The sequence below is a fragment of the Corapipo altera genome, unplaced genomic scaffold, assembly GCF_003945725.1.
Source record: "Corapipo altera isolate COAL_440 unplaced genomic scaffold, ASM394572v1 57, whole genome shotgun sequence".
Taxonomy (NCBI): domain Eukaryota; kingdom Metazoa; phylum Chordata; class Aves; order Passeriformes; family Pipridae; genus Corapipo; species Corapipo altera.
This window is the reverse complement of record NW_020884905.1, coordinates 5,722,217-5,749,615: the sequence shown is the minus strand read 5'-3', so window position 1 is coordinate 5,749,615 and position 27,399 is coordinate 5,722,217. Positions and strand designations below refer to the sequence as shown.

The 27,399-nt window shown below is 42.3% G+C and overlaps 2 protein-coding genes across 2 annotated transcripts in view; both read right to left on the bottom strand.

The window, feature by feature from the left end:
- Window positions 1-303: 303 nt before the first annotated feature.
- On the bottom strand, window positions 304-6,247 carry BCL10 (BCL10, immune signaling adaptor). The gene is made up of 3 exons (XM_027651803.1): window positions 6,112-6,247; window positions 3,720-4,008; window positions 304-2,699 (listed from the first exon to the last, which is right to left on the bottom strand). The coding sequence occupies exons 1-3, from the start codon at window positions 6,199-6,201 to the stop codon at window positions 2,332-2,334; spliced, it is 747 nt and encodes a 248-aa protein (XP_027507604.1). The 5' UTR covers window positions 6,202-6,247; the 3' UTR covers window positions 304-2,331.
- Window positions 6,248-9,679: 3,432 nt separating this feature from the next.
- The window catches only part of DDAH1 (dimethylarginine dimethylaminohydrolase 1), a 58,936-nt gene continuing 41,216 nt past the window's right edge, over window positions 9,680-27,399 (bottom strand). Inside the window, exons 4-6 of the mRNA XM_027651712.1 lie at window positions 27,222-27,341; window positions 14,753-14,896; window positions 9,680-14,319 (exon numbers count right to left, since the gene is read on the bottom strand). Coding sequence (XP_027507513.1) covers window positions 14,203-14,319; window positions 14,753-14,896; window positions 27,222-27,341 — 381 coding nt within the window. The 3' untranslated portion in view covers window positions 9,680-14,202. The remainder of the gene's footprint in view (window positions 14,320-14,752; window positions 14,897-27,221; window positions 27,342-27,399) is intronic.

Genomic DNA, 27,399 nt, shown 5'->3' with positions numbered 1-27,399 from the left:
AAAAAAAAAGCAAGAATCAGGTTAGTAATACTAAACATGAACCACAGAAACTATTTAAGCTGCTGAGTTCTTGATTTCATATGCATGTTTGCCCTATAGACTGCTCTTGAGTGCAGTCCTACTGGCACAGGCGTTTCACATTAAGTCAGTCTTTCCACCAAAGACAAACCTCTTTAACAAGACAAGGAGAACAAAGGCCTCCCGCACACACAAAACCAAAACCACACATCCACTTATCGGCACTTGCTCTTGCAACCTGCACATCTTAATAACAAGAGAGGCAGGCAGGCAAACAGGCAACTATACAAAAGAATTTATTCCAAAAGTTGTGATAAAAATATTTTTACAAAATGCACGCTATAAACATTTGGTAGGATAATACATTCATTCAAGGTCTCAGGTCAGTAGCTTCCCAGGGAGCAGTCCCTGTAGGGTAGGCTTCCTGCAGGCTGCGTGCTGGGTGGGTGGCACACCCCAGTGTGAGGTGAGAGCTGCAAGGCAGCCTCCACCCTGAGCTGAGGCACTTTCTTTGTTAAGGCCAAGCTTGCTCGCTCTCCTCCCTTTACAAGAATCCAGGAAGGGACCCAAACCTAAGCACAGCTCTTTAAGTGGTTACAGTGGGCATTTAGATGAATCACTTTTTAGACATCTCAAGTAAGTGCAACTACAGTACAAGTTAATGGAAGAGAGGGATTTCAGCCTACCCTTAATTTCGTGTTAGAGAGCAAAGTTTTGCTTGCATATTTAGGCACTTAACTTCCAGAGTGCCATCTAATCCAGGCAGTTTCACTGAAAAGCACTTTCACTGTCCTGACCGTCTATGACTGTAGATGCATACAGGAAAAACAAGGATTCTTATAAACACATCATTATCAGATGTAAGCTATTCATATACTCAGTATGGAGTGTAGTTGAATATTGCAGTTTATTTTCACCTACTTCCAAAACCAGAGTAGTAATGAAAAACAATTTATAGAGACTATATTGAGGTCCTGCAGATGACCTATCTCCATAAAAGGAGAGCAGTTTAGGAATATTACCTCATTGTGAATTTAAATGGAATTATATGACTATAGCACAGTATGAGGGCCTTAAATACAAACCTACCCTTTGATATACTGAAAACATCTCATCACTTTTAAGTGTAGTACCACAGAACACAACTGTACACATGTCCAAGTAAGAGTTTACCTAATTTTAAAATTATTATAGGCCACCTGCATTAAAGGCAGATTACAACTCAAGAGTGTGAGAGGAATACAGTATGTTACACTGTGTCAAGAAATGAGAACCTTCCCATGTTGAAGCAGTTTAAAATGCATTTGACTCTTAAACAATTTGAAATGTAAACCTGTCTGTCTGCTTTGAAAAGGAGGTATCTGAAGTGCCACATTTCCAGAAGTCCTCAGGTATGGATACTTTCTTGTTACAGGACTTCTCCACTTTTCCCTACTGAGACAAAACATATAAGCTTTGCTCCTCAAAGGCATCCTACAACAACATTTTCTTACAGCCCTCATGATGCTGTTACAGCAGTTTACATCCTTTTTCCAGTACTAATGAGAATTTATATTTAAAGTGCATCTCGAATCAGGAATCTCAAACTAATATACAAGAATAACATGTCAAGACTTGCAGAAGTATATTTTTGATATCCAGTGCCTTTTGGTTTACCAGTAGGACAAAGTTCAGACAATGAATAGACTCCTTGCAAATAAGCATAGCTACAGATTTGGCCAGATTTGTAAGGTTTTTAGCAAATGGAGCTGCACACACATACATGGAGAGCAGGAAATTATCCTACTGAGAAACATTTAACTTGGTAAATGAGTTTAACCTTTTTGGTAAGTAAGCTTAAAGTTTTAGTTTGGAAAGTTATTTTTTGTTTTTCCATACTCACTACTTTTCCTAACTATCTTTCCCAATTCAGCCATTACAGAAACACTAAGAAAAGCTGACTTGTTAGTTTCTGTAGGAAGAAAAAACCCATTTGTTCTATAATTCTAGCATAAATATCTGCAGCTACATGTGAAATCTTATGCACGTTGGTTTAAAAAACAAACCTTTGCTGGTATAGTATCAAGGTATTTTGAAAAAAAGCTCCCTAAAGGAAAACAAAACGAAACAAAACCAAAACAAAACGAAAAAAAAAAAATCAAGCAGCTCCAGAGCCATAAAATTACAAAGTAAGACTTAAAACAGAAAATGCATAGATTATATATTGTTTCCTCTGATTTTGCTAACAGTTTCAAAACAACATCTTTTTAACCTGTATGAGACATCACACAAAGTTTCAGTACCATTTGAATGAACATACCAACGTTACTACATTCACTGTGGTTGAAGAGAACGTGATCTTAAAGGCAAAAAGCAATTGTCACTTGAACTAGTACATGGATCTTGCTGGTCTGACTGGAGCTCTGGGGGCAGAGGGGGTGCACCTGGGTCTCCAGGCCCTGGGAGGGTGGCTGAGAAAACAGTGCTCTGTGAATTTCCTATCTCTGCAATTGGTAAATTCATTGAATGAAGAGAGACAGCAGACACAAAAGCGGCAGTGCTATAATCTTCTTCTGGATGATGTACCTGGGTAGACTCTTTGTCTTTTGTTTTATCAAAAAAATTCGATTCATCAGAAAATGATCTAGAAAGATTATTTGTTCCTCCGTACAGTGAGGTCATACAGGTGCTGCAGCTTAGACCTAAGACAAAAAGACAGAAACTGGATTTAATTAGAGTATGGTGCCCTCTTAAAACTGTGCTCTGATTTATATAACAGTAAGGCTGTCAAAGATTAATTGTCTGTATTTTTAACACTTCATCTCCCCTGTGACATCCAATATTCATAACAAATTAAAAAACAAACATGCACGTTATCTAGGCTGATGTGAATGGTTTCTCTGCACCTCAGTATCAGCTACTATTTGTCAAAGATGCACTGTAATTTAAGGTTCATTTCAGAAAGTCACTTTAGCCTTTCAGCCCAATTTTTGTTTGATTTTTCTGTGTTCTTCAAAGCTTTAAAAGCTTCAGCTATATGGTTCAGCTCCAGAGTGGACAGCATTTGAAGGCTGTTTTACTTGAAGCCAGAGAAAACTTCAGGCCCTTCATCTCTAGGGTTAAAACATACTTCTTCCTTCTTTATTTCTCTTTTGAGTGTGGAAGGGGAAGTAAAGCTTTTGGTGTAGAAAGCTTATACTTTCTTCCTCTGCCTTAAAATACGAATACACGTAGTCACTTCAAGCTTTGTGTGTCAACAAAACCTCTGTGCCTGTATGAAACAATGCACACACGTATTTACAGTGTCTAATTTTAAGCTTTGGCATTGAACACATACAGGGGAACTCCCCTCAGGTTGCATTTGCTGGCATATCTTCTGCTGAGGTGCAAAGCTGAACAAAACCAGAGCAACCTGCCACTGCAGCAAATAGCTTCAAGAGAAATGCAAGGTGGAAGATAACCACCTATTTTTGAAAAGCAAAACTGAAATGTGAGGATAGATTTATCCACCATAACAACACAACAGGGGGTATTTTTGCAATTAGTTATTTACAATGTGTTTAGATAGTAAAAAGGCAAAGCCAGGATACAAGCACTAGGATCTTAAGCCCAAACTGGTGATATTTCCAAACATGTTGTTCCAAACAGTAGAGGAGGACTTTAATTTTGCAGACCCTCAAAATAAAACTTACGTCTTACACACATTATTATAAACTTGTTACCTTTGAGAGCTTCAAGCTTTTCATTTTTGACTTTCAACACTACATCAGTTATCTTTTGTAACAGGAAGTTTTGTGTTCTTTCTCGTCTGATAGATTCAATCAAAGCATCTAGTCCCTTTGGGTTTTCTGCTAAGTAGTCCAATAACTTCCCAGTTTTTTTCCTGCTGGAAGATCGAGCAGAAATTTCTTCAGTGTCCTCTCGAGTGAGTATTTTCTTTGAACGCAGGTAATCAAAGTGTCTCTCGGCTATGATTTTATCACACAGGTAAGGACGCATCCTTTCTAAAGCCTGAAAAACAAAGCCAACTAGTATTAGCCAACACTTCCATTTATTTAGAAGTCTGTAGCTGAAACCTACAGATTTGATTTTGATACAGGTTAGCCAAAGAGTTTTTAAAGCTGCCACTGCACTACTTAGATGAGATTTTTCTAGTGTAAAAAAATTTTAAAAAACCTATTACCTAATTATCCTTTTCATTAGTTCTTTGAGGGAATTCAGGAGTTCTAATGCATATTAAGAAATAAGCTGACTATTATAGAAAATGTTAATTACATCAAGTCTGTGGTTAGCACATCTCAAAACAGTAAACAACTAAAAATGAAAAGAGATTATATCAAACAGCACCTTTGTCTACAGACATTCTCACTGACCACCCTACTGCCACATTTCCATACTATTTGTATTCATGAGGCACAATTCCAAAATATTGCAGATGCTGATATTTTCTGAACATAGAGCAAAAGCAGTGTCAGATCAACAGCATGAATATATTCACAGTTTAAAAGGTTTGTAAGTAAACACCACTATTGACAAATTGACAGATTACTGCCATCCAAAACACACGTGCTTTCATCCTTAAATGTACATACTCTCATCAACACTACTGGCTGCTTTTTGTCTTCAGCAAAGTGCCTTCTTTTGGTTCAATATTTTAGACTAAACACCTGAAGCACCTTGCACACCTCTAACATGCTGCACAGACCACTGCAATTCTGATGACTAGCAAAAGCAAAACAACTCTATTTCCCCCTGCAGCATAACTTCAGTGTACAAGTGTAAACTGGTTGCTCGAGTCCTCTCTATAGAGGTGGAAGTCTGTCCATGGAAGGTGACTCTTGATCATCTAAAGCCCCAACATGCAGTCAGTGTTGGGCATGGGAAAGCAGAGACATCTGCCTTAAGCACTTCACCAGCAGTGCCACTTCCCATCTTCACGAACTGTAACACTTAGTACCAGACCACATTCCCTCAGAGATCATCTTCCCAGGAAAGCACACTATCTTTTGTGACCCTACTCAGCATCAATGGTTTTATATGGCTCACCATATCCTCCTCAAGACAAGCTTACCCAGACCAAGATGTTCTTGCAAGCTGGCTTCCAGCTGTGGGTTCAGTCACTGACACAGATTAACACACATATTGTGTTGTATATAGTTTGACTTAAGCAGTTCTTGTCCTTTTCTGGTGTAACTACCAGATGCCAGCTATTGCAGTATTACCCTGTGGTTCCACAGAAGCAAGTACTAACTTGAACATGTCTCACAGAACCAAACAAAGCATTTAATAAAAATGACATAAGCATAAAGCTACTAAGAAACCAAAATCGAAATCCTAAGAGTCCTTACTGCACTTTAAAGGAACATAAAACCCCCAATAAGTCAAACATAACGCACTGTAAATTGCAAACATGGATGGGCAATAAGTAATTGATAAACTGTGATTTAATTTTTTTTTAATTAACCAATCACTTGTTGAGGTTGGTTAGCACATTGCTTGCTTCCCAGTCTCACAAGGAGATAAATTAATCCAGACTGAATCAGGATGAAGTATTCCCTCAGAATCCAAAAATCAGTGAAAAAATAGGGGGGGGGGGGAAGATCAGGAAAATACAGAACAAGAAGACTCAATAAAAAGTATTTAACTATATTTAATGAAGATATTCACGCTCTCTAAAAGCGAATTTTATTGACACCAGGAGTAGCACATACATGTACAGCCAGGCTTTGGGTACCACGTTAATTACTCATCCCGGCTGCTGCCTCCTGTGGCCTATCCTGGTGCAGAGACACCGGGAGAACCGACCCCGCGCTGCTCTGGCCTTGAAACGCCACACAGGGGCGGGCCGCTCGCAGCGGCACAGCCGGCAGCCGGGACCGCGGGTGCACACCGGGCCCAGGGCTAAGCTTTTGCGGGTCACTACCGGCCTCACACCGCGGGGACTCCGGAATTCCCCGCCGCCTTCCCAGCGGCGCCGCGGGGCCGGGCCCGCCCGCCGTGACCAAGCGGAGGCGGCGGCCCCGGGTCCCTCCTTCCGCTCCCCACAACCGGGCCCCACACGCAGCTCCGCGCCCGGCCCGGGCACTGCGGCTCTGGGCCCAGCCCGCCACTTACATCCTTCTTCACCTCCGCCATCTCGTCCTCCGTCAGCGGCCGCCCCGCGAGCCCCGAGCTCGACCCCGACCCGGGCCCCGGGCCCTCCATGGCGGCCCCAGCCCGGCACCGCTGGGGAAACCCGCCCGGGGCGGTGCTTCTAGGCCGGCCCCGCCCCCGCCGGCCCCACCAATGGGCGCTCAGGGACCGCGCCCCGCCCCGCCCCCGAGCCCCGCCCATTCGCGCGTGCGCGGAGTGGCGCGCGGCTCCCCCGCGTCGGGAGCTGGAGCGGGGCTGGAGTGGGGTGCGGCCTCATCCCGCCTCATCCCGCCGCACGAGACGGGCACGGGCTGGGTACGGGCGGCCGCCTCGCTGTCCCGCCACCACACTCCTGGCTGCAGCGGAGGGTTGAAGCTGCCCCTCTCCGGGCCTGTCAGCGGCAGAGGCCGCTTCCGCCTCCTCCTGGGGCTGCGTGACGACCGCTCCGCTGGCGGCGGGTCGTGGGTGCCCGATGGGATTGGGGCCCGCAGCGCCCGGCGGGGGCGGCCGCCGCTGGCACATCGTGCCAGGGGCTTCAGGGTGACGGTCGGTGATGGTTCCCCGCGTGTTTTGGGGACGGCAGTTTTAGTCCCTCTGCGCTGCTCGGGGCCCTCCGCCAGGGCAGCTCCAGGGGGAGCCGCTGCTCCGTCCTGACGCGCCCGCCGCCGGCTCCCGGGCCTGCCCCGCCGGGCGAACCCTCGGAGAAAGGACAGCGGCCGAAACATCATTAACCGGTGTTCTTTCGGCTGCCGAAGGTGGAACTTGGGCTATTCCTGCACTCTTAAAGACTTAGTTTCCAGCGGATAAACATGAAAGCGTGTAGAATAGAGGTGATCAGTATCGGAGTTTGCTGTCAGTAAGGCAAAACTACTAGTTTTGCAGTAGTTTTACAGTTTTGCAAAGCCCTTTTGCTTGATACGCCTTGTTAATGCAACCGTTAATGTTAACTATGATGATACCTATTTTACAGTGCTAGCATTCCCAGCATTTCAATAAAGCCAAAGATCCTGCCCAGAATACTTAGAAATAAAGGACTGGTCACTTGGTGACAGGCTGATTTCTGTAGAACTGGGTGTTAAAATCACGGCCAATCCCCAAACCAATTGCCAGAAAGCACACAGCCAGCTCTGTTCCCTGCCGCTGCTGTGATCTGCCCGGTGAAAACTCCTTCAGACCCACCCTCGCCACCTAGTCCTGCAGACCTGATTGTTTGTCATTTGGCAGCACACCTCTGCTCACAACCCAAATCCTTCTGTGGTGTTATTCCTGCCCTAAGAAGCCTTTCTTTGCTGTAGTTCATTTGAATTTCTCTAAGCTGTTTGTGTATTTCTAGATTAATCATCTTAAATACAAAGTAAACTATTTATCTCTAGTTCCTGCTCAGACCATTTTTTTCAAGTCCAAGTGCCTATACTGATCCTCCCTAATCTGTGCTATGCACCCAAATACATGGAAAGGTTTCAGATTCTCTGATGCTTCCGGAAAGCTGATTGTGGCACTTCTGAGACAGAGCCAGGCATCTTCCCAGCCCCTGATTCCCATCCTTGTTTATTAAACCACATGCCTTCCAGCTCCCCCTCTTCAAGGTGAATTATATTGCAGACTTTGTTGGCTCTGTACAACACTGCTGATAAAAACATCTATCATGCATTCTGGAGTTAGAGTATTTGTTAATAACCTTGCTCAGCCAGAGGTGCAGTTCAAAGCCACGTGATGTCTGGAGGGTAAGGCTGCTGATTCCTGAACCATGTAAGAGACAAACTGGAATGATTTAACTTCATCAATCAAGAAGAGAACATGCAGTTAGAGATACAAGAATAGAACATATTTTAGCAGACTTAATGCCAGTAAACCCTAACAGGATATAAAGGTCCAGACAGCGGGAAGAAGACTACTCTCTGTGTGAAACTCATTTCAGGAGGGTAACAGCCACTCGATACTCAGAAATGAGCCTCAATGTAGAGTGAGTTATGGGTCATTTCTTTCAAGGCAGCTGGGAAGATTTTGGACGTTGCACTGATTTTATGGGTATGTTCATATGTAATGTCCATCTAGTATAAATTTCTACAGTAAACTTACAAATAAATTTTGGAATCTGCAGCAACTAATGGCAAGTTTTCAGCTACTAAACCACAGCAATCGACCTACAGGTAATGAATTTTTGGGGATGAGGTTTTTGAGAGCATCAGAATATCTGGATTTTATGATGCAGGAGACAATGACTGATGTTTTTTCGGCAGCATGTACTTAGAATGGGGAGTGAATCCATACAGCCAAGTGCAGAAGTCTCTGACGAAGTAATATTCTACAGCTAATTTTTGCAAAGAACACTCCTTTTTAAATGATTATTATGATTTCGCCTTTAAAGGTTGCATATTCTGTGAGAAACTTCTTAATGTGGCAAGTGGGAGTGGCTTTTATAGATTTTGATTTTAATAATTCCCATTTAGAAACAAGTTCAAGTAAATTGATACCAACTCTCCCCTGTAGATATGGGTACACATGTAAATGCAGTAGTTTACAAATATTAATTGCACCACACTAAGAGTATCCACATTAGACATAGCACTGATTTAAATATATTAGTATAAAAAATCATACTTTTAAACAATGCAGTTAAGTTAGTACAAAGGCAGTGTTTTTAGATCAGCCCTAATGAATTCTTCCCTTGTCCCTGCTTCCCAGGCAAGAAGAGTAACAGATTATGGCTTGTTTAAAGTCCCATTTCTAGCAAAACAGTACAGTTTAAAAGTGATGTAATTATTTTGTTACAGTTAATTAATTCCTACTCTGTTAAATTATCTTGGATTTCTTAAAAAGCTGAGGCAACAATATTAAGGCCTCCAACAACGGACTTCTGGGTTGCCATGAGATGGCGCTGACGGCCCACGAGCACTTACACACATGGCCATGAAGCTGGAGTAACCTCATCGTCTCTTGAGATCCTTGATCCTAGTATCGTAACCTACTGGCATGAGAGCACAGGGGTACAGGCAGAGAGGAGCCCCACGTGCACTACTTGTAGCACACAACAGGTAGTATTTAGATATAAAACAGATGCGACCATCTGCCATGTTACCACGAAGAAACGTCTGGAATGCAGTCACCTCTCTGGACATCGTGGGGGAGAAAAGGCACACGAGCTAAGTGAATAATTTAACCAGAACTGGAATGCCAATAAACCTTTGTAGTTTCACCTTTTGTAACTTACAGTAAATACAGGAACTAAAGAGAAACATACTACAGTATGCTAACATCTGTTTATTTACCTTGGCAGTAATGAAATATAGTCACAACCATTGTACCTAGGACTTATAGGCAATATCTCCTCTCTATAAATTATTCTTAAATGTGGAGTCTAAAATTGTGATTTGTTCTAAAAAGAGGCAAGATTTCTCCTAACAGGCTTAAAGGTTTTAGTGCCATTGTCTATAATTGGCTTTATTTCTAGGCATGTAACAAGCTTCATAATAAAAAGACAGCATGAAACAGTATTAAATTAAATTAAATACATATACTTTCAGTTCCAAAACAAGAAGCACAAACTACACAGGGCACGGTACAACTGACACTTTATTCCTTCGTGATGGGGATATATAGTATTGAAACTGCAAGAGTCACCAAAAAAAAAAATTAAATCAAAGTGCAAACCTCTATTAGGACAGATTATGGAATGTATTGATGTTTTTGGCACAAAAAGTGGGGAACTATATACTGCAACAAGATTTTAAGTTTAATGAATGTAACGCTTCTGTGCTCAGTAGTCACATTTGTGCACTGCAGAACAATACAATGTAAAACAGTGACTAACACGATTCACATACAACTCTATACAATTTACATCACACGTCCAGTTAAAACTTCTCTGAAAATACATGAGGTCCACTGATACTTTGTTCACAATCACTTAACAAATACCATTCTTTAAGCAGGCTTATCTTTTCAGCTTCCTTATTGATAAAAACAAAAATAGAGAATCTTAAATAGTAAATTATTTTCCTCAAATGGTTCCATGTGAATGTTGATGTTTTCTATTAATTTGGCTCTGACTTCACAGATATAATGTAAAAGAAGCTGAATAAAATCAAAAGCTCATTTTCCCCCATCTTTCGTCTCCAATTTGCTGTGAACAAACAGCATTCTGTCCACTGACTTTTTGTTTTCAAAACTGGACATAGTGGTGCCTATGAGCTCTATATCTATCACATGGAAATCATCAAAAAAATCAGAGCATAACTTCACACAGTGGCATTCTATTTAAAACTGAATATTAGCATGGTAAACACAAAAATACATAAATGGAAGAATTCAAGTTTATCTCATAAGGTACAGTATGCATTCACATTTTCATTGCAGAGAGAAACACTGTATTCACATTCTGTTGAAGAAAGAAGCCCACATATCACAGATCTCCCTAAACTCTTAGCAAAGATAACATCCGTGAAGTATCTATAATGCACATTGTAGCTCTTTCATTTGAACTGAGCTAAACTGATTGCTCAAAGGAAAAAAACCTTTGATGAGTAATTCAATCTCCATCGCTGAGCTATTAACCACAAGAACTTCTGTACTGGCCTGCTCTGTCATATATCCTGACAGTTGTTATCAACTGTATTATGTGGGCAGCTATGAGTGTTCAGTGTCTCATCTCCTTTTTTGGTTTGGGATTTTATTTTATTATTTATATTAACCAAGAATGATGATTTATATCAGGCATCTGAGAAATGTTCTGGTGACAAAATATACAGGACACCCATAAGATGCACATTTGTCACTGCAGAAATGTCCTCACAAATTAATTCTTTGTTTGGGCAACAAAAAACAAAACAAAAAAGCAAACAGCAAGAACAAGAAGCATTTGGCGTGATTTTAGTTCTTAGTACCATACTGCAAATACACAAACTGAAGTGCTTGTAATGTTTTTGTTTTATAATGCAAGAATAAAGACTAACACTAGAAGCGGTGAGGTGAGGGCGATCCCACTAACCAGCTTCGGTAACTTTTGGCATGAGACTAAGATGTAATTTAGAGCGTCTGTGTTAGGAGGCTGTGATATCTACTGAGACCAACAGAGAGAAAGCAGGTGTGGTTTTAGAGCACCTAAATTTTGTGCCTGAAGTTAGAGAGTTTGAATACAACTTGAAATTAACACTCGAAGGAATTCAGGTCCCTCAGCCACTCCTTGCTCTTTCTGTATACCAAAATGCCACCCTGAAGCCAAGGAAATCTAAGTGGCAATAGATGAAGAAACAACCTCTCAATCTACACAGATGTTTCTCAGCTCTGAGATCCCAACTCCTCCTCTCCCTCTCCTGGAGAGCTAGGGGAATGCTTTGTCACCCATTCTATTGCTTTCAAGGACATGAGGTATTAACAATGTCCACCACAAATGTTTCTCTGTTCTGGAGTAACCCTAAAGAAGAGGAGTCACCCTTGTCACTCTCTGGATCTACAGCTCCTGTTGACAGTCATCCTTCCAGCTCAAAAGAAGTTGCTCAAACCCAAAGTAGACCCCTTAGTTTCTCCTCTCTCCTGGCACCTACTCAAGGAGGGAGTGAGTTTAGGTTCATCCACCATGGGTTGGGATACTTTGGAATGAACAGTGAAGAGGGAGAAGTACAGAAAAAGACTCAAATAAGGAGAACTGAGGCAACAGAAGGCAAAATCACTCTAGGTTAAAAAAGTGCTCATCATGCCTTGATGAGCAAACTAGAAATGAGAATCTAAGGAAGAAGAGACAGGTGAAAGGTCAGAGAGGGTAGAAGGAAAAAAAACCTACCACAGAAAGATTCAAAGATAAATAAAATAGAAATCCCACAGCCTAACACTGTCCCAGTGTAGCTGGATGCTCCGGCTCCCTAGTGAGAGAAGGGAAGAGGGACTGAAGGACATGGAGAGGGGCCAGGCCCCAGGAGGTACATGGACATGTCGGGGTAGGGGGTCTGTTTTGGCTTTGTATAACAGCTCCCATGGCTGCACAGGTTTTTAACAGAGTACAACGTGCCTCCAGGAGGTAACAGTTCAATACTGCTGGGTCACTTTTTGGCACAAAATCTCTTTTTAATGTTATTTTGAAATGCATGATACTTTATCAGATATTTAAAAAGCACCAAGGGAAAGCAGAAAAAGATTTCCCCATTGCAACATTTATATCCTTAGAGCCTGACCACCTGGGTCAGGCTTAAATGATTGTGCATGGGAATGGAAGAGACAAAGGGGAAACACTAGGATAACCCTTTGGGACAGCACAGTCATAAAAAAACCCCAAACAAATCACTTGCTGTTTGGCTGGCTAAAGACTTCCTTTGGGACATGCTCTCTTTTTCCATAGGATATGTCCGCTCATCATTACTCTCTCCCTTATGATACCTTGTGTCATCACAACATACAGTGCACCCACAAAGCATCAGATGTATCCTGGTAGCTGGCAGGAGGTTCTCCCCTCATTAGCCACTGAGATGCAGCGAGAGATATGGTGAAGAGTACCTGTGGATATGAGTACTTGTGCTTCCTCCCTTATGACTGCACAAAAAAGCACGCAGGTTTCCAAAGGATATCCGAGTGTGTGCTTGGTTAACACTGTTCGCTTTCCTGCAGACCATGTTGCCTGAGCCCCTTACTCACTTCCTACTGTACCTTAGCAACATGCCACAAGCGGTTCAGGAAAGGTGGAGGAGATGTCTAGGAAGTTGATAACATGTTCAGACTATTTGTCAGGCTCTAGAGAGTTCCCGCTACTGCCTCTGTTTGGGAACTTCTCCCATCCTTAGTTTACAAATGATTTAACAAGAAGCATGTGAATACAATGGTGTGTGTTTCACTTTGTGGTAGTGAAAAAAAATAGTATGACTCAGTGGGTAAACATGTTGTGGAATCTGCTACAAAAATTATATTTGCTTTAACTGAATACCACAGTAAATATTCATGCAATTAAAGGAAAAATAAGATGGTTATTGTTCCAAGGAAAACTGCCCCAAGGGCAGATAAAGTACAAATGCCAATCTTTCAGGAAAAAATAGCTTCTCTTATTCATGGGCATAATCCAGGAATAGCTGTCCTTCAACTCCTTCTATCACCCTTTTCTTTTGAATTTTGCTAGTAAGTGGCCTCCAAGAGAGGAGAAAACAGAAAGGAGAAACAGAAATAAATTTTAAGATGTAAACAAAGAGACTTAAAACCCCCATCCTTTAAATTTCTTTCGTAAGTTTAACTTTTCCAAAAGCATCTCAGTCTTTCATTTTTGTGGTCAGGAGGCTCCCTAGGATCCGGCCTTTTTAAAAACTCCCCTCCCATTCTCACCACATTGAAAATCATGGCATTAGCAGGAAACTGGGACCTGATCTTGCAGGAGGCATCTTGTGTGACTGCGCTACTCTCTTTTTCTGTCATTCAAGTTTCCCAGGCAGACATTGCCCTTCAGCGCTCCCATCGGAGGAAGCTTTTTCCAAAGTTGGTACCTGGTGTCTGAAACTGATTGCAGCCACAGCCACAACTCTGCCCAGCAGCAGCAATGTGATATGGCTGAGACAGCGAGCACAGTTCAGTGCCCACTGTTCCAGCCACTATGCAGAAAGCTTCCCTACCACACAAGATACCAAGTTCATGAGCCCACTGAGTTTTCTTCAGTCCCCCCAATACCTTGCACCACTGAAAGCAGAGAACTGAGGAAGGAAAAAAATATGCAGAGCAAAGAAGTAAGAGAAAAGAAGACAGAAGGGAATAGTGTAAAGATAACAGAGGTGCTTGAAATATTGAGAATTAGTTGGGTTTTATAAAATTTTCACACAGGTATGTTAAATCACTAAAGCTAGGGGTTAGCCATTATAATTGTCTTTCGCTAGCCCATGGGACTAACATACTTCCAGAGTTATGTGCCCCCAACAAACCCTACATCCACCTTAAATACCATCTGCAAAGACATAAGAAAAATTCACAAAGCAATAAATTTGTAAACAAGGGTTAGTAGCACAGTGGTACAGTAGATTGTCAATTAAAACAATAAAAGTGTGGATACAGATTCGTCTACCTTGTGTGTAACATTATTGCCAGTTACAAGGGAGGGACTCTGTAAACTCATAATTCTGAAGCTTTGTTAATAAGCACAGCACAACAGGTGAGTGACCCATCTACTTTCTCCAGTTCTGTGTTGGCTATTGGGATCAGCATGTGGTCCTTCAGTTTTTCAAATACCTGTTTAGAAAAGAAAAAGTAACAGAAAATCATTTCACTTTACATCCCTTTTTTCCCCCCCTTTTAGTATCTGCAGAATGAACTGGCATGGATTTATCAGCAGGTGCTAAACTGTCTCATCATTTGTAATCAACATGAAAGTTTTCAGTGCACGTGGCCTTCTTGCTCTGGGATTCACACACATCACACTGCAGCGGGGGGGAGCTGTTGCTATATCCAGTTACGTGGAAAGAGCACCAGAGGCACAAGATACCGTGTTTCATGAGTAATGGAGATGAGAACAGAGCCCAAGCCTCCCACCTTTTTCCATGTGCTATCTCCATGATGGGATTCAACAGCCCATTCTGAAAAGCATCCGATTTCAGTTCCCACCGACCTCCTGGTGGGGCAGGGATGCTGGAGGTCTCTCAGGCATCCTCAGCACGCCTCTCACCTTTGCACTCTCTGGGTACTCCTCGGGGGCTCGGTGCAGCAGGACGTGGCCCTTGCTGGGAATGTTTAAGTACATGCAGTTGGCTGCGGCATCATCAGGCACTGTCAGCTTGTCATAGCGGTGGTCACTCATCTGTTGCATGGTCTGCCAGGAGACACAACATGCAGCTATTTAGAACAAACACATCAGCAGCCCTGAACAAATAGGAGGCCAAACCATTCAAAAATATCTAATTGTGGTTGCCAAGTCAGCCAAGAGCCATTTTGCTATGCAGCAAGTAAGGATATCTCTTTTCATCTCTGCCCTTCAAGGAAGAATCTACTAACCCTAACTGAAATGCGCAGTAGAAAACCTTCGTGATATAATTCCTGCAAGCAGCAGGATTAAGCAGGGCACTCGGTGAGCATCCTCTGCCAAGCCTTTTCCTCGAGGAATGTGCATTGAGTATGCAAAACTCCTACTCACATTGATTGAGACTATAGGTGCTCAGCACCTTCAAAACCAACCATCATTCAGTGTTTATATAATGAGCGTGAACTAAACCAAACAGGACAGGAACAGTTCCCAGCTTGGATATCAGCCCAGTCTTAATTCTTTTCAAGGATCTCCTTTCTGCTTTCCAAGCAGTTACTCTTTCACTAAGCACCTGTGCTGAGGAGCAAGCAGGCACGTCTGTGCTAATCCTCGTTCCCAAGGGGACAGCACAATAACCTCCTCTGAACAACAGAGCTGGTGGGTTTCTGAAATTAGGTTTATAAATATAGGGCTCATACAGAAATGTAGATTCTGGCTGAAATTTCAGAGACAGAGACTCTCAGCACACGACAAGCATGAGATCCCATGTTTTGGATCAGATCCTTTTTAATAAAGATGGGAAAAGCCTGAAGACAAGATGCCTGACTTCCCATTGTATTGTTCCAGCTTTACATCAGCTTCACACTAACAGGGACCAAGAATAACACAGAATTGAACACAGCACAAAGTCCAAAACTTTGGTCCTACTGAAAGCCTAAGAAAATGCAAGTGTTTCAGTTTCTCTCCCAGCCCACTTCTGTTCCCACATATATTGCAAAGGTGCAAATAGAAAGAAAAGGCTTTTTTAGCTTAAAAATACTCACGCTAATATTATCTTTAGAAAAACCTAGTCTTTTGTTAACAAAGTTTTTTCAACTAAATTCCCTTCTCACAGAAATCCCAGGGATTTGCATCATGTAGCAGAAAGCAGACTTTAATTTTAGGCACAGTTAAGCTTATCATTAAATTATTTCCAAGGTCATTCATCTGTACTACTTCTCATTCATTAAAAAAAATACTACATATAGCTGAAATATAATGGGTTCTACAACTTACTGGGAACCAACAAAATCCTTCATAGGTCTGGATACATGCTTTATGTTGTAGCCTGAGTCATCCACGTCCCGCGGAGAACACGAAACTCATAATGAAGAATGCCATGCATTCTTGAGGAAGTGTTATCAGATTGTCATTTCTTGTTCCTTCTCAAGTTATGAAACTCTCCCAAGTTCCCAAGGACGCATCAACCTCCATAAAAGGTTAATATGTTTTTCTGGGCAAAAGTCCTTGCACCTTTACTTCATCAGATGCATTTTTGTATTGGTACGCACTTATCACAGTTGATTTTCATAATTTTGTTTCTGTTATGTTGCCAGGATGTGTTTTATTCTGCTTTCCTTGATGTTGCAGACATCTAGCAGCCGGTGACATGCCTGCACCCAGAGTGGCTCTTCTGCCTAGTAACCAGAGCCAGGTTTGTCCTCTACCTGCAGCTTCTCTTTTCCTCACTACATAATATTTTTAAGTCTTGATTAAGGAAAAATTTATTCAATCTGCACTAAAATACATGTAACAGTGGAAGAAAAGCCACAAAGCCTGGAATTCACTAAGGTCCCAAACCGAAACAGTTGCACTTTCTTCACTACTTTTTGGAAACAGAATCCTGATATTGTAGGTTTTCTGTAGAAACAGCTCATTCATCAAAAAGATATTATGAATCACTGTGAAATTATATGAAATTATGAAAGAATTCTTAAGCAGAAGGGTAAAGACATATCTCTCATTCATTTGTTTCTGCAAAATGCTGAAGTGAGAACAGCAGCAGCAAGCAGAAATGAAGCACAAGTGGCAGGGCTCTAGCTGTGCCTCAGGGACGTGCTTTGAGAAGCCTGGGAGATGATGGCGAGGATATGTTAAAAGGATTGTTTTCAATATTAAAAAGCACACAAGTAGGGGCTAAATTAATTCAGAAACAAATGAGAAAAAAAAATGAGTGGGAAAGTGAGATGAAGCAGCATGGGAGTTTGAGTATACAGCTGTGACAGTGGGACTGGGATCTCAGCTGGCTGAAACAACACTGCAAAAAAGCTTTTATTACTAACTGGAGGTTTGACAATACAAGATTATTCTCTTCCTCAGCTCCAAAGACAAGAAGGGAATCATATTTGCAAGCTTTCATGACTGTGATAACTATGGCTGCATGTTGAAGTGAAATTTCAAAAACCACTTACTTGAGAGAGTGCCCAGGCAATACCACCCGAGCCTGCCCCACAGGGAGGCTCTGGATGCAGCAGAAACGCACCAATATGACACAATCCAGGTACTTTACAGACCCATGGGTTTTTCCGTATTTCTATTATGTAAAGTCATTAAGTACATGTGCCTGGCCAGATAGACTCCAGAGCAGAGAAAAAGAGATAAAAGCAAGGTCCTTTGATTGTATTTTCTATCAGATACCCCCAAAATATGTGGGGTTTTTTTAAAATTACAAGTTTACAAAGACTATAGTGCTCACATAATGCATTTGTGGAGGGCTGGCTTTCTGCCCACAAACGTTGTACAACCAGCTACATTAAGAGCCAGGCATTTCCCACATGCCTTGTTTTTCTGGGAATTTTCTTCAGCCTAAAGAGGGTCATTTTCATTGCACATTCTCTCAGCCCTTAGTCATGCTTTCCTTATGTTGAAGTCATTCACATAGCCTAAAATGCCTTTTCTATAGCTTTTTTTTACAGTGTGTCCTCAGACAACTGAGGTAATGGATAAGCTAAATAATCCTAACTATGAAGCAGCATTATGCATGAAGGAAAAATGTGTATGCATTTAGGGCCTGTTTTCACTGACAGAGCTAAGATGACTGCATGCACTTTTAAAACAGGCCAAACCCAGCTATAAATTTTCACCCTCAGTGAGGAAGGCCCCAGTCTGAGCCCTGCTGCCTACTCACTCCAGGACCTGTTCACATCCAGATTGCTGTGGGATGGAGAGAGACCAAACCCACCACACCTGCAATGCACTTTTGTACCTCCAACACCCCACAACCAAAACCAAACATACACTGAATGTTCCCCTTGCTAACAGGGCATCGAGCACCACACTTAAAAATGCCTGTGTGATATTGACAGAAAAGCAGATGCCCAGATTTGCAGGATTTAATTTGTGCATTGATTAGCCCGTGTTCTCCTGGCCCCCAACATTTAAAAGAAAAATCAAATCCAAGCTCAAGTCAAATACATGTAACCCTACACCCACAGGATCATTCTCTCATCAGCTTTCAGCTATCCTTTCTTAAATCCTTGAAGTCACACTATTCTTAAAAGAAAACTAGTCACTTCAAACTGTTTAAGGTATTTTTTCTATCCCATCTCTTTTCCTTCTTTCCAGGCATATTAAAGTTTGGCCTGTTTTACAATGATGCTTAAGTAGCATTTGGCCTGGAATCTAAGAGCTTGAAAGTTCTGAGAAAAGATTAAGTTACATCAAGATTTTGCCTACAGTGATAAAAATGAAGTATTTCTGTGGTGCAGGGCAACTAAAATTGATGAGGTTGGACAGGAGATTGGAAGGACAGTATGTTTCTCTTCTGCTTGGAGGAAAGACTGCTTGTCTGGGAATAACATTGGGCCTGTGCCCTTACACACTGAAGGTGAAAGATGAGGACAGGCACCTGGCCAGTTCATTGCCATCTGGAGGGAGGGCTGAGAAATGTAAATTAGTGCTTGCTACCTGAAAAATACTGCTGATAACCAAATCTGCTTTTTTAAAACTCTTTCAGAACCTGGAAGAGCTTCTTTTTTACTGCTGCATGTTGGGGGGTCTCCAGCTTCATATTAGAGGTGATGATACCCACTTTTGGATCCCAAGACAGGGACTGGAGGTGACCAAGATTTAGTACATGGTTCCCAGGAACCTCAACTCATCAGCTGTCATACAGAGTGATACCAGCTCAGCACTGTCCCAGGCCCAGAAGTCTGCTCAGTTTGCTTTTGAATGTGTAGCAAAGTAGCTTCAGAGTTCAGACAGGTACTGTGCAAGGAAGCACTTCTTTTCCCTTCTTTTTTTGAAATTGCCCCTTACCTTTAGAGCTCCCTTGGTTCTTGCAGTGGAGGAGACAGTGAACAATTGATCCCCAATCACCTTTTCCACATCATTCCTGACTTTTTGGGTATCTATGATTCCATTTTAGTTGTCTTTTTTTTCAGGTTATAGTCATAGCTTGCTTAGTTTGTCTCCTTAGGCAAGCTGTCCAGGCATCTGTCAGTCGTTATTGCACTTTTCTGAATCTTTCCAGTTTTACTTTACCTTTTTTGGAATGAAGTGATTATGTATGCAAAGTGCACACAACAGCCAACATGCAGATGCACCACAGCTTTAATCAGTGGCATAATGATGTTCTCCATTTTGCTTTCAGCTGAGTTGGAAATTTCAACAAGCCCAGGATCACATTTCTCTGGTATGGATCAGTCAGAGCACATTATTTCACATGTGATGATCAGAATAACATTCAGAATTGTCATTCTCCCTGTCCCTGCTGAAAATCACTTTACACTTACCTACACTGAAGTTCATTCAGTGTTTTATTGCCCTGTCTCTATCTATTAAGTTCCTTCCTCATTTCTTCATATTTGGAGAAACAATTGGCACTGGAGAGAGAAAGCAGCAGCCTTTGTGTTCAATGCAAGAAAGTCCAGGACAGAGTGGGGCTGGTGAGTTATGCCACAGTTATGCCTGGGTACCAGGACTCAGCAGCTTCTCAGAGTTTCCTTGAAACGCAGCAGTACCAACAGTGACCATGAATACCTAGCCTGGCTGACCACAGGGGACAGAAGAGCAGAGCTGGAAAAGCCAGCAAACTTGCTTGAATGTCGAGATCTATCAGGAGTGTCATCCCTGATATGCACACAGGCAGGAGAGAAAACAGCATGGCAGACTCAGCGGGAAGGGGACAAGACAGCCACTTTGAGCAGCACAAATCAAAGGAGAATGATCTAAGTGTTCTTGTCAGGTACCTAAAAGTCTGATAGAGATATAGGATAGGACAGCATAGACCTATAGATGAAAAATGCATTCAAGATCTATTTGAAACCAGCAGTGCCCCAGTCTGCCATGGTCAGTACACCACATTTCTTAGCCCAGACACAGCCAGAATGTTACTTTAATTTCCACCTACCACCCACACTGTCAGCAGCTGGGCTTTGGGCTTTTCCTCCCTGCTGCACCCTCTCAGTCATGTTTTCCAGAAGGCAGAGTAAGCAGCCTCTCCCACCCTGCTCCTTGGCTTTTCCTGGCGCAGGACACCTTTTGCATCACCACGGATGTGATGGGTACCATGTGGTGTTCTTGTGCACACCTGCACTGCTCTGCCCCCCTGAACCACCTTGTGTCACAGCCGTGCTGTCACCTGCCTGCCAGCTCTGCCCAAGGACCACTGCAAAGGGGAACCATGACCTGAGAAGGGGAATAGGAAGTGGATTACGTGTGCTGTTGCTTTCAGTCAAGAAGGCGAGAGGACGAACATCCTGTCTTTTGGAACAGGAACACAGGGAGAGAATAGTCAAAGAAAAAAAAGCAAAGGAATAGAAACATGAGTCCCCATTTACGCAAGTCAAATGACATCTCAGTCAGCCTCTGATCCAGCTCCTGTGGCTGACAGCCTTACTGGTGAAGATAAATATGTATTGAAAGGGACACTCTCCTCCTCCTTTAAAAAACAAACAAAACTGACTAATACAACAATCTCTACTCTATAAATATATTTTTGAGGTTTTATCTTTCAAAATATTAGATTCTTCTGCACATATGCAAACTGAACAACACTGACACTCAGATAAGTGCAGTGTCTATTATGACATTACAATTAATGAAAAGAAAAATATAACTTGTTGTTTTAAAGTTGCCATTTTAAAGTAGGAGGTCATCTGTCACTCAGTGAACACTTATGTCTTCTGAGACAGTATCTACCCCTAATTCATAAAGTAATGAAGAATCAGAAGGAGCTAAAGGAAAGTGCACAGAATTTTACAGACTGACTAATTTTCCTATCTATAAGGCTGAGAGAAGCAAAGTCTCATTTTTTTAATATTTAGCTTTAAGGAGAAAGTTGTCAACGGGTCTCTGTATTTCACTGACCTTTCTTTGTTACTGCATTACAGAAAAGTCAGCATTCATCTGCACTTTCTGCTAATTCCCTACCTGATGTCATCTTCTTTGGGTTATTAATATTAGTAATCATTTCCACAGCAACCCATTGTGATAGCGTAAATAAAGGATTATGACTTCATGTGGGGAATAAGCAGAGGCACAAATGATGAATTCTTAAGGAAGAAGAGATAATGTTTTCATGCAAACTTGTGCATTACTAGAAAAGACAGATGCTATACAGACAATAGGAGAGCAAATTTAGCTGAGCCTTTTCATACTGCGTGGCAGTAGAGGCTGCTTTCTAAGAATACTAGAGAGATGAAGTTTTCCCTTAGGTGCCTGTTCTGGAGGTACTTCTGTGGCAGAGCTGGGAATCCCTCTGCTTTATGCAGGCGCTATAACCCTCCTCTTATGCAGGGAAACAGTACTTAGCTCTTTAAAGCTGGCACATTGCAGAGACTTCAGTTATACAAGATGGAGTAAGAACAAAAGGCATTTAATCAAAGGAATGGGAGCAACTGCCAATGCTAGAACAACTCCTTGCACCCAAGTCTTTAAAAGCTCTGCTCTGATCATAGCTCTGGATACAGACCAAGGGCCTAGTTGCCCAGAAGAGAATCCTTTCTATTTTATCCTTAAGATGTGGTTTTGATAAGCCTCCCTTGACCCCTGTCAGAACAGCTGCATTTGCAATAGTGTCCTTTAGGAAATAATTAAGGGAATGAATGAATGAGCAGCTCCACAGCCAACAGAAGATACTGAATGAGAGAGTCAAGAACAAGGCAGGACAATCATGTCCAACCTTTTATTGAAAGTGGGAGGAAAAAAAATAAAGGTATTTGCTAGAGTCATGGCATTGCACTACTGTACATATTCCAACATACTCCTGACAATAAAGAAATCCCATTGAATCATTATTCAATGCTTTCCAGAGGCTAGACTCTGGGATTCCAAGGATGAGCTCAGAAGTGCAAATGTCACCACCACTCTGGGTCCTGCTGGGACAGGTCTGTGAGGGTACACGATGGGTTACAAGCTCAGCTGTATTAACTGCTCTGCCTTGCACTCTGCCTGGCAATGCCACTCAGTCCTGACATCTGCCACATCGGCCACACTGCCTCTGTAATTAGCATCCACTCCTCTCAAATGACCACCTGAAATCCCAGATGGTTCACATGCCACTCCATTATTCCAGATCTCAGAGGGAATATGCCAGACACAGCTGACTGCCTGATTAAGCTGAGGCCATATGGCGGGATGAGTGCCCTCCATGTTGCAGCCTTCATCCCTAGCCACCATGCTGGGTTTCCTATCTTCATTCCAGGTCCTCTGCTCCCTTCCAAGATCCATCAATAATCACCAGGCACCCTGCACTACTCCAGGTCAGTGGGTTCACCCCAAGGCTTTCTCTGCCAGTCCCATGGAGAGACCCTGGGGCTAATCCTTCGGAGAATGAGCGACATCAGAGCCTACCCAAAGGACAAACTCATCTCTCAACGGGTGAGAAAAGAACTTCATTAGCAGGCACTTGCTACAAATACAATCCATACTGCTTGCTAGGGAATAGCTGAGTTTGTCAAAGCTGGGAATAAATAACACCCTTGGATCCTTTGGGATTGCTACCAAAGGGTGACAGAGAATGGTTTGACCAAAGACTGTGTCCCCAGTCACCTGCTGCTGTCCAAGTCTTCACTCATTACAAAATGGAAGGAAATTGTGCTCTGTACCAACCAATAGAAGCAGCTAGAAATGTGGCTTTTCTGGATTTAGCACAGAGCAAGAGAATACAGAAAGGAGTGTGCAACAGATGCTGTGTCATGGTTCCCATCACCACATTGCCTAGCTTTTGCCTTTGCTGCTGGGACCTGAACTGGATTATGTCCTGGGCCAGTCCTGGCTCTTCTGCTGTCCCAGCCAGATGCCAGGGCTATGCCCCTTGTTGTGGAAAAAGTGGTGCAGAGTGTTCACCTGCAGCACTGCCCCACCACCTCCCTACACCGGGACCAGCACTGTCACAGCCCAAATCTGTCCTCATTCATGCTCACAGCAAAGGTCAGCAATTCCAACAGTGCAGGATCAGAGCCCAAAGGTGACATATTTGGAGGAAATCCTGGCCTCACTGAGGGAACAGAAAAATAATCCCAGGCTTTATCATCTCAACAGCCATGGCCAATGCTCAACTGTGGAATTACATGTATGGAATTATAAACAGGTTTAACTACAAGAAGGAATTAAATGCATGCTGAAAACAGCAAAGGGAAGTTAAAATTTCAGATGTGATAGCAGGCCCCAGTACTTTCTGCACTTAATTTTTCTTTTTTTTCACCCAGTTTCCTCAAGTGCCACTTTTCAGCTATAGCTCAAATAAACATTCTATATTTGCCAGAGACTGAAGAGGATTTCATGGCTAAAATGTCTCTTCTGATTTATTGTCTACTTCTAGCATGTGGTCTATAATCCTAAACTCTGTGCACTCATTTCCTAGCTCACTTGCAGTGCTTTACATTACATACACTGCACTAAACTCTACATCAGTTGCACTCTGCCATATGTGAGCACCAGGTGCAATTTCCTTTTCTATCTTTAATGTATTGTAAGGATACACAAGTTGCACTAGTAAGAACAATCAAGAAAAATTTCTCTTTTAAACAAGATTGTTAGCAGGAAGATAAATCCTATTTTAAATATACAGTGTTAGCATAGCCTGACATAGCAGTTCACCTGTTGGCTAACAAGACACATGAAAACAAGTTCGAGATGTGGTTAAAGACAACTTAATCATCTGGCTTGTATGATTGCATTTCCAGACATGAAAAATGGCAACGTGAAGGAGGGGTTTAAAATAACAAGCTATCACAATAAAGGAGTGGCAAGCTGGGCCGTGCCAGGTAACAGACTCGGCAGAAGCTCAGGGGACTGTACTGCCACACAGACTGCATTGGGTAACGAGAGGAACAGCTGACAGCACTGCTACAGCTCAGTCGATCTGGTAAAATCCAGGGAGCACCTTTTAATTCTGAGTGTCAGTGCCTCAAAGATCCTCTTGCAGCTGCATTTCCACAAGACTGCAAGAAGCTGATTGCCAACTGAAATTTTTTTTTCTTTGGAGGCAAGTGAACAAATACAAATATTTTGTCAAAAAGCAAGAACTCAAATGTTAAGGGAAGCTGGTAACAAGCAGCATTGCAAATGCCATCACTTCCAAGACAGGCAATTTACACATTTGTTTGCCAATAACTTCTCTGAAGAGATTTAGATTCCTGGAGGAACAGCTAGAGATTCCCCAGGATTAGAGTAGACTTGGGTCCAACACACTGAAACACACTTGGGGTAACTTCATAAGTTGCTGACTGCGACATGCTTGCCTGATGTAACCTGTCAGCTCTCCAGGAGCATGAGAAGGGCACATGCTATGGGACAAAACCACTGCTCTAGGCCAGAGTCTTCAACTTCAGGTTGGCAGGGTGTGAGCAAACATAACCCTCACACGTGTCAACATACTGCTAAATGTCCAATGCAGAAAAACACACTGAAAACAGATGTAGTTATTTTTAAAAAGATATCCACCAACAATCAAAGACTGCTAGATTATCTTGTTAATTACCATCTTCTTTTAAAAATATATCTGCTTTTTGCTGTACCTTGATTAATGCTGGTATTTACTTGATGGTTAGTTACCAGCAACATTTAATCAGCTTATCCAAAAAATATTTTTGGTTACAACAGCTAAATTGAGGCACTGCAACATGATTAGCCGAGCTGTGCAAAGGGCTTTAATCAAACTGATGAGTTCTCAGATTAGTCCTGGCTCAAGTTCAAATTGTAGCTCTGAGCAACCAGTATTGCACTTGAATTTTACTCGTGTTTATAAACACACCGTACAAGTGTAGAGCTATCTGGATATATGCAAACTTCATCAGGCTGCTGCTCACAATGCATTTTGAGTTTGAGCCTGAACATTTGGGATAGTGTATATCTCACAGGGAAAGATGCAGGGCACTTCCCATCCCAGATTAAATCAATCTCACAGCATCAGGAACATCAGACCTCCATAACCAAACCCATTTGTTATAAGTTTCTCAGGGAAGAAGATGTAGGTGATAAGCTGGGAATATGCTCTCAGGGCTTCCTGTAGCGATTTCTAATAAGAGAGAAACTTTGACAGCTTGTTCAAAGGAACTGAATGAGCAAACTAAAGCCACTCCAAAGTGTGTGGGAAGTCAAGGGACTTGACTCTTGTTTAGGAGCTCCCCTGAACTCAGATATAGCAATCAGGCCGCCATCCTACTTCCTTAATTGCTGCCAGGCTGCAAGGCTAAACCAGCAAAGACTAGACTTTCTTGGCCCCCACAATTCAACCCATGTCCAGCAAGGGACACTCTGAGAATGTTCATTTTATCTCAGCTGGGAAGTGAGACATTTTAAAACTTGAACCTTCACAAGATAAAAAAGAAAAAAAGCCCCAACAAATCTCTGCTGCGCTCTGATAGTAAAAATGATGCTGCTGGGAAATGAAAAGTCCTAGGATTATGCCCATGAGGAAAATGTTTAAGATCTGAAAAGCAAACATCCAGCGAAATATCTCAGCATGGCAGTAAGGACAAGAAAACTCTCAGGCCTCCATCTTGCAAATATTTAAAGATGTTTTAAAGTAATAAATATCACTGGCTTCCTAAACACAAGGAAGTGTACAAGACATGCAGTGTAGGTTCCTAAACTCTTTGGGGACCAGGGATGTTGATTTTGGAGTTACACACTATTTCTGTTGTAAATGTTCTGCCTGGCACAGATTTGGAGCAGTGCCTTGGGTACTGACAGCAATGCTGTTCTTAAAAATAATTCATGCTTTAGAACCAGGGCAAGAGACACAAGTTGGGTTGCATAAGTTACATTTAATCTGAGTAGATTTCAAAGGGCTTTCTCACTAATACAGCAGAGCTATCTCTACCACTCTTCATTTCTTATTAGGAACACACAGCTGGCTTCCTCCATGCATTAGCGACCATGTTGCATCAAGGAGGCTTCTGGAAAACCAAAGAACAAAGCCTGCACTTAGGCTCTTATTTATTGGCAAAAGAATCGGTATAATCAAAAACTGAAAACTTAGGACTTGCTGCCATTACTGAAAAGTAAATTCTGGTTTAATCTTTCCAGCAAGTCCTGTTAAAAAAAGTCTCAGTTGCCCTTTGCTGTTTTGGTGGCCCAGCCAAAGTTTCTGCTGCAAAGTGTCAGTGCCTGCAGCTGTTGCACCCTGCAGTAACAGAGATGCTGACCTCTCCACGAGCTGTTTCCTACAAGCATAATGAGATTCATGATCTCAGCTGTCTCTGTGCCCACATCTCTGATGAAGTTTAATTTGCTAGATTTGCTCTAAACACACACAGCAGGCAGGAAAGCCACTGAGCCCACTGCAAACTACAGCAGCAATAAACATTTCCCATTGAGGATGGTGGTAGTAGCACAGCCTTGACCTGCTACACAATGGACTACTGGTTTCCAAATCTGCCAGCAAAGAGAGAGACTCAGATATATGAGGCCTCTTGGCCAAGGGTTCAAACCCACATCTCCCACTTTATAGGAAAATGTTTAGACACAAACTATGGGCAGGCTGGGGTGAGACTTCTCTCCCTTCTTCCTGTTGAAGCCGTGCTGTTATGAGACTCTCATGGGATCAGAGAGGAAAAAGTGTGACCAGGAAGGAACTTTACTTTGCACCCAGGTGATGATGGAAGGAGGGACAGGGAATCCTAGGCTCTGGGCCCTGCAGCTGGAATTACTTACTGATTTATCCAGAAAGTCTATCCTGCATAAACAGGTCATCTTTGCAAAAGGGATCAGACCCCTCTCCCTCCTTCTTCATGACAAAACTTTTACTTCCCCTCTGGCACTTTTAAAAGCCAAGTTTCCTCATGTACTGGTTTCCTCTTTCATTGATCTATATCCATTTTAAAATTCCAGTATTCTAAAACAGATATTAAAACAAAACAAAACAAAAGGAGATCTGCTGTTTAGAAAATTTTCTTATGTGCTTTACCTTCAGGGCTTTCTGTGCAGCTTCACTTGATCCAATAGCAATCAAGTTTGGTCCAGCCATGCTGCAAAAGCCCTTCAGATGCAAAGAATCATGAACAGGGACTGTGGAGACAGCATAATCCTGTACGGAAGCAAGGAATGGCTGTTATAAATATTTTTAAAGTGTCCTAATGCCATAA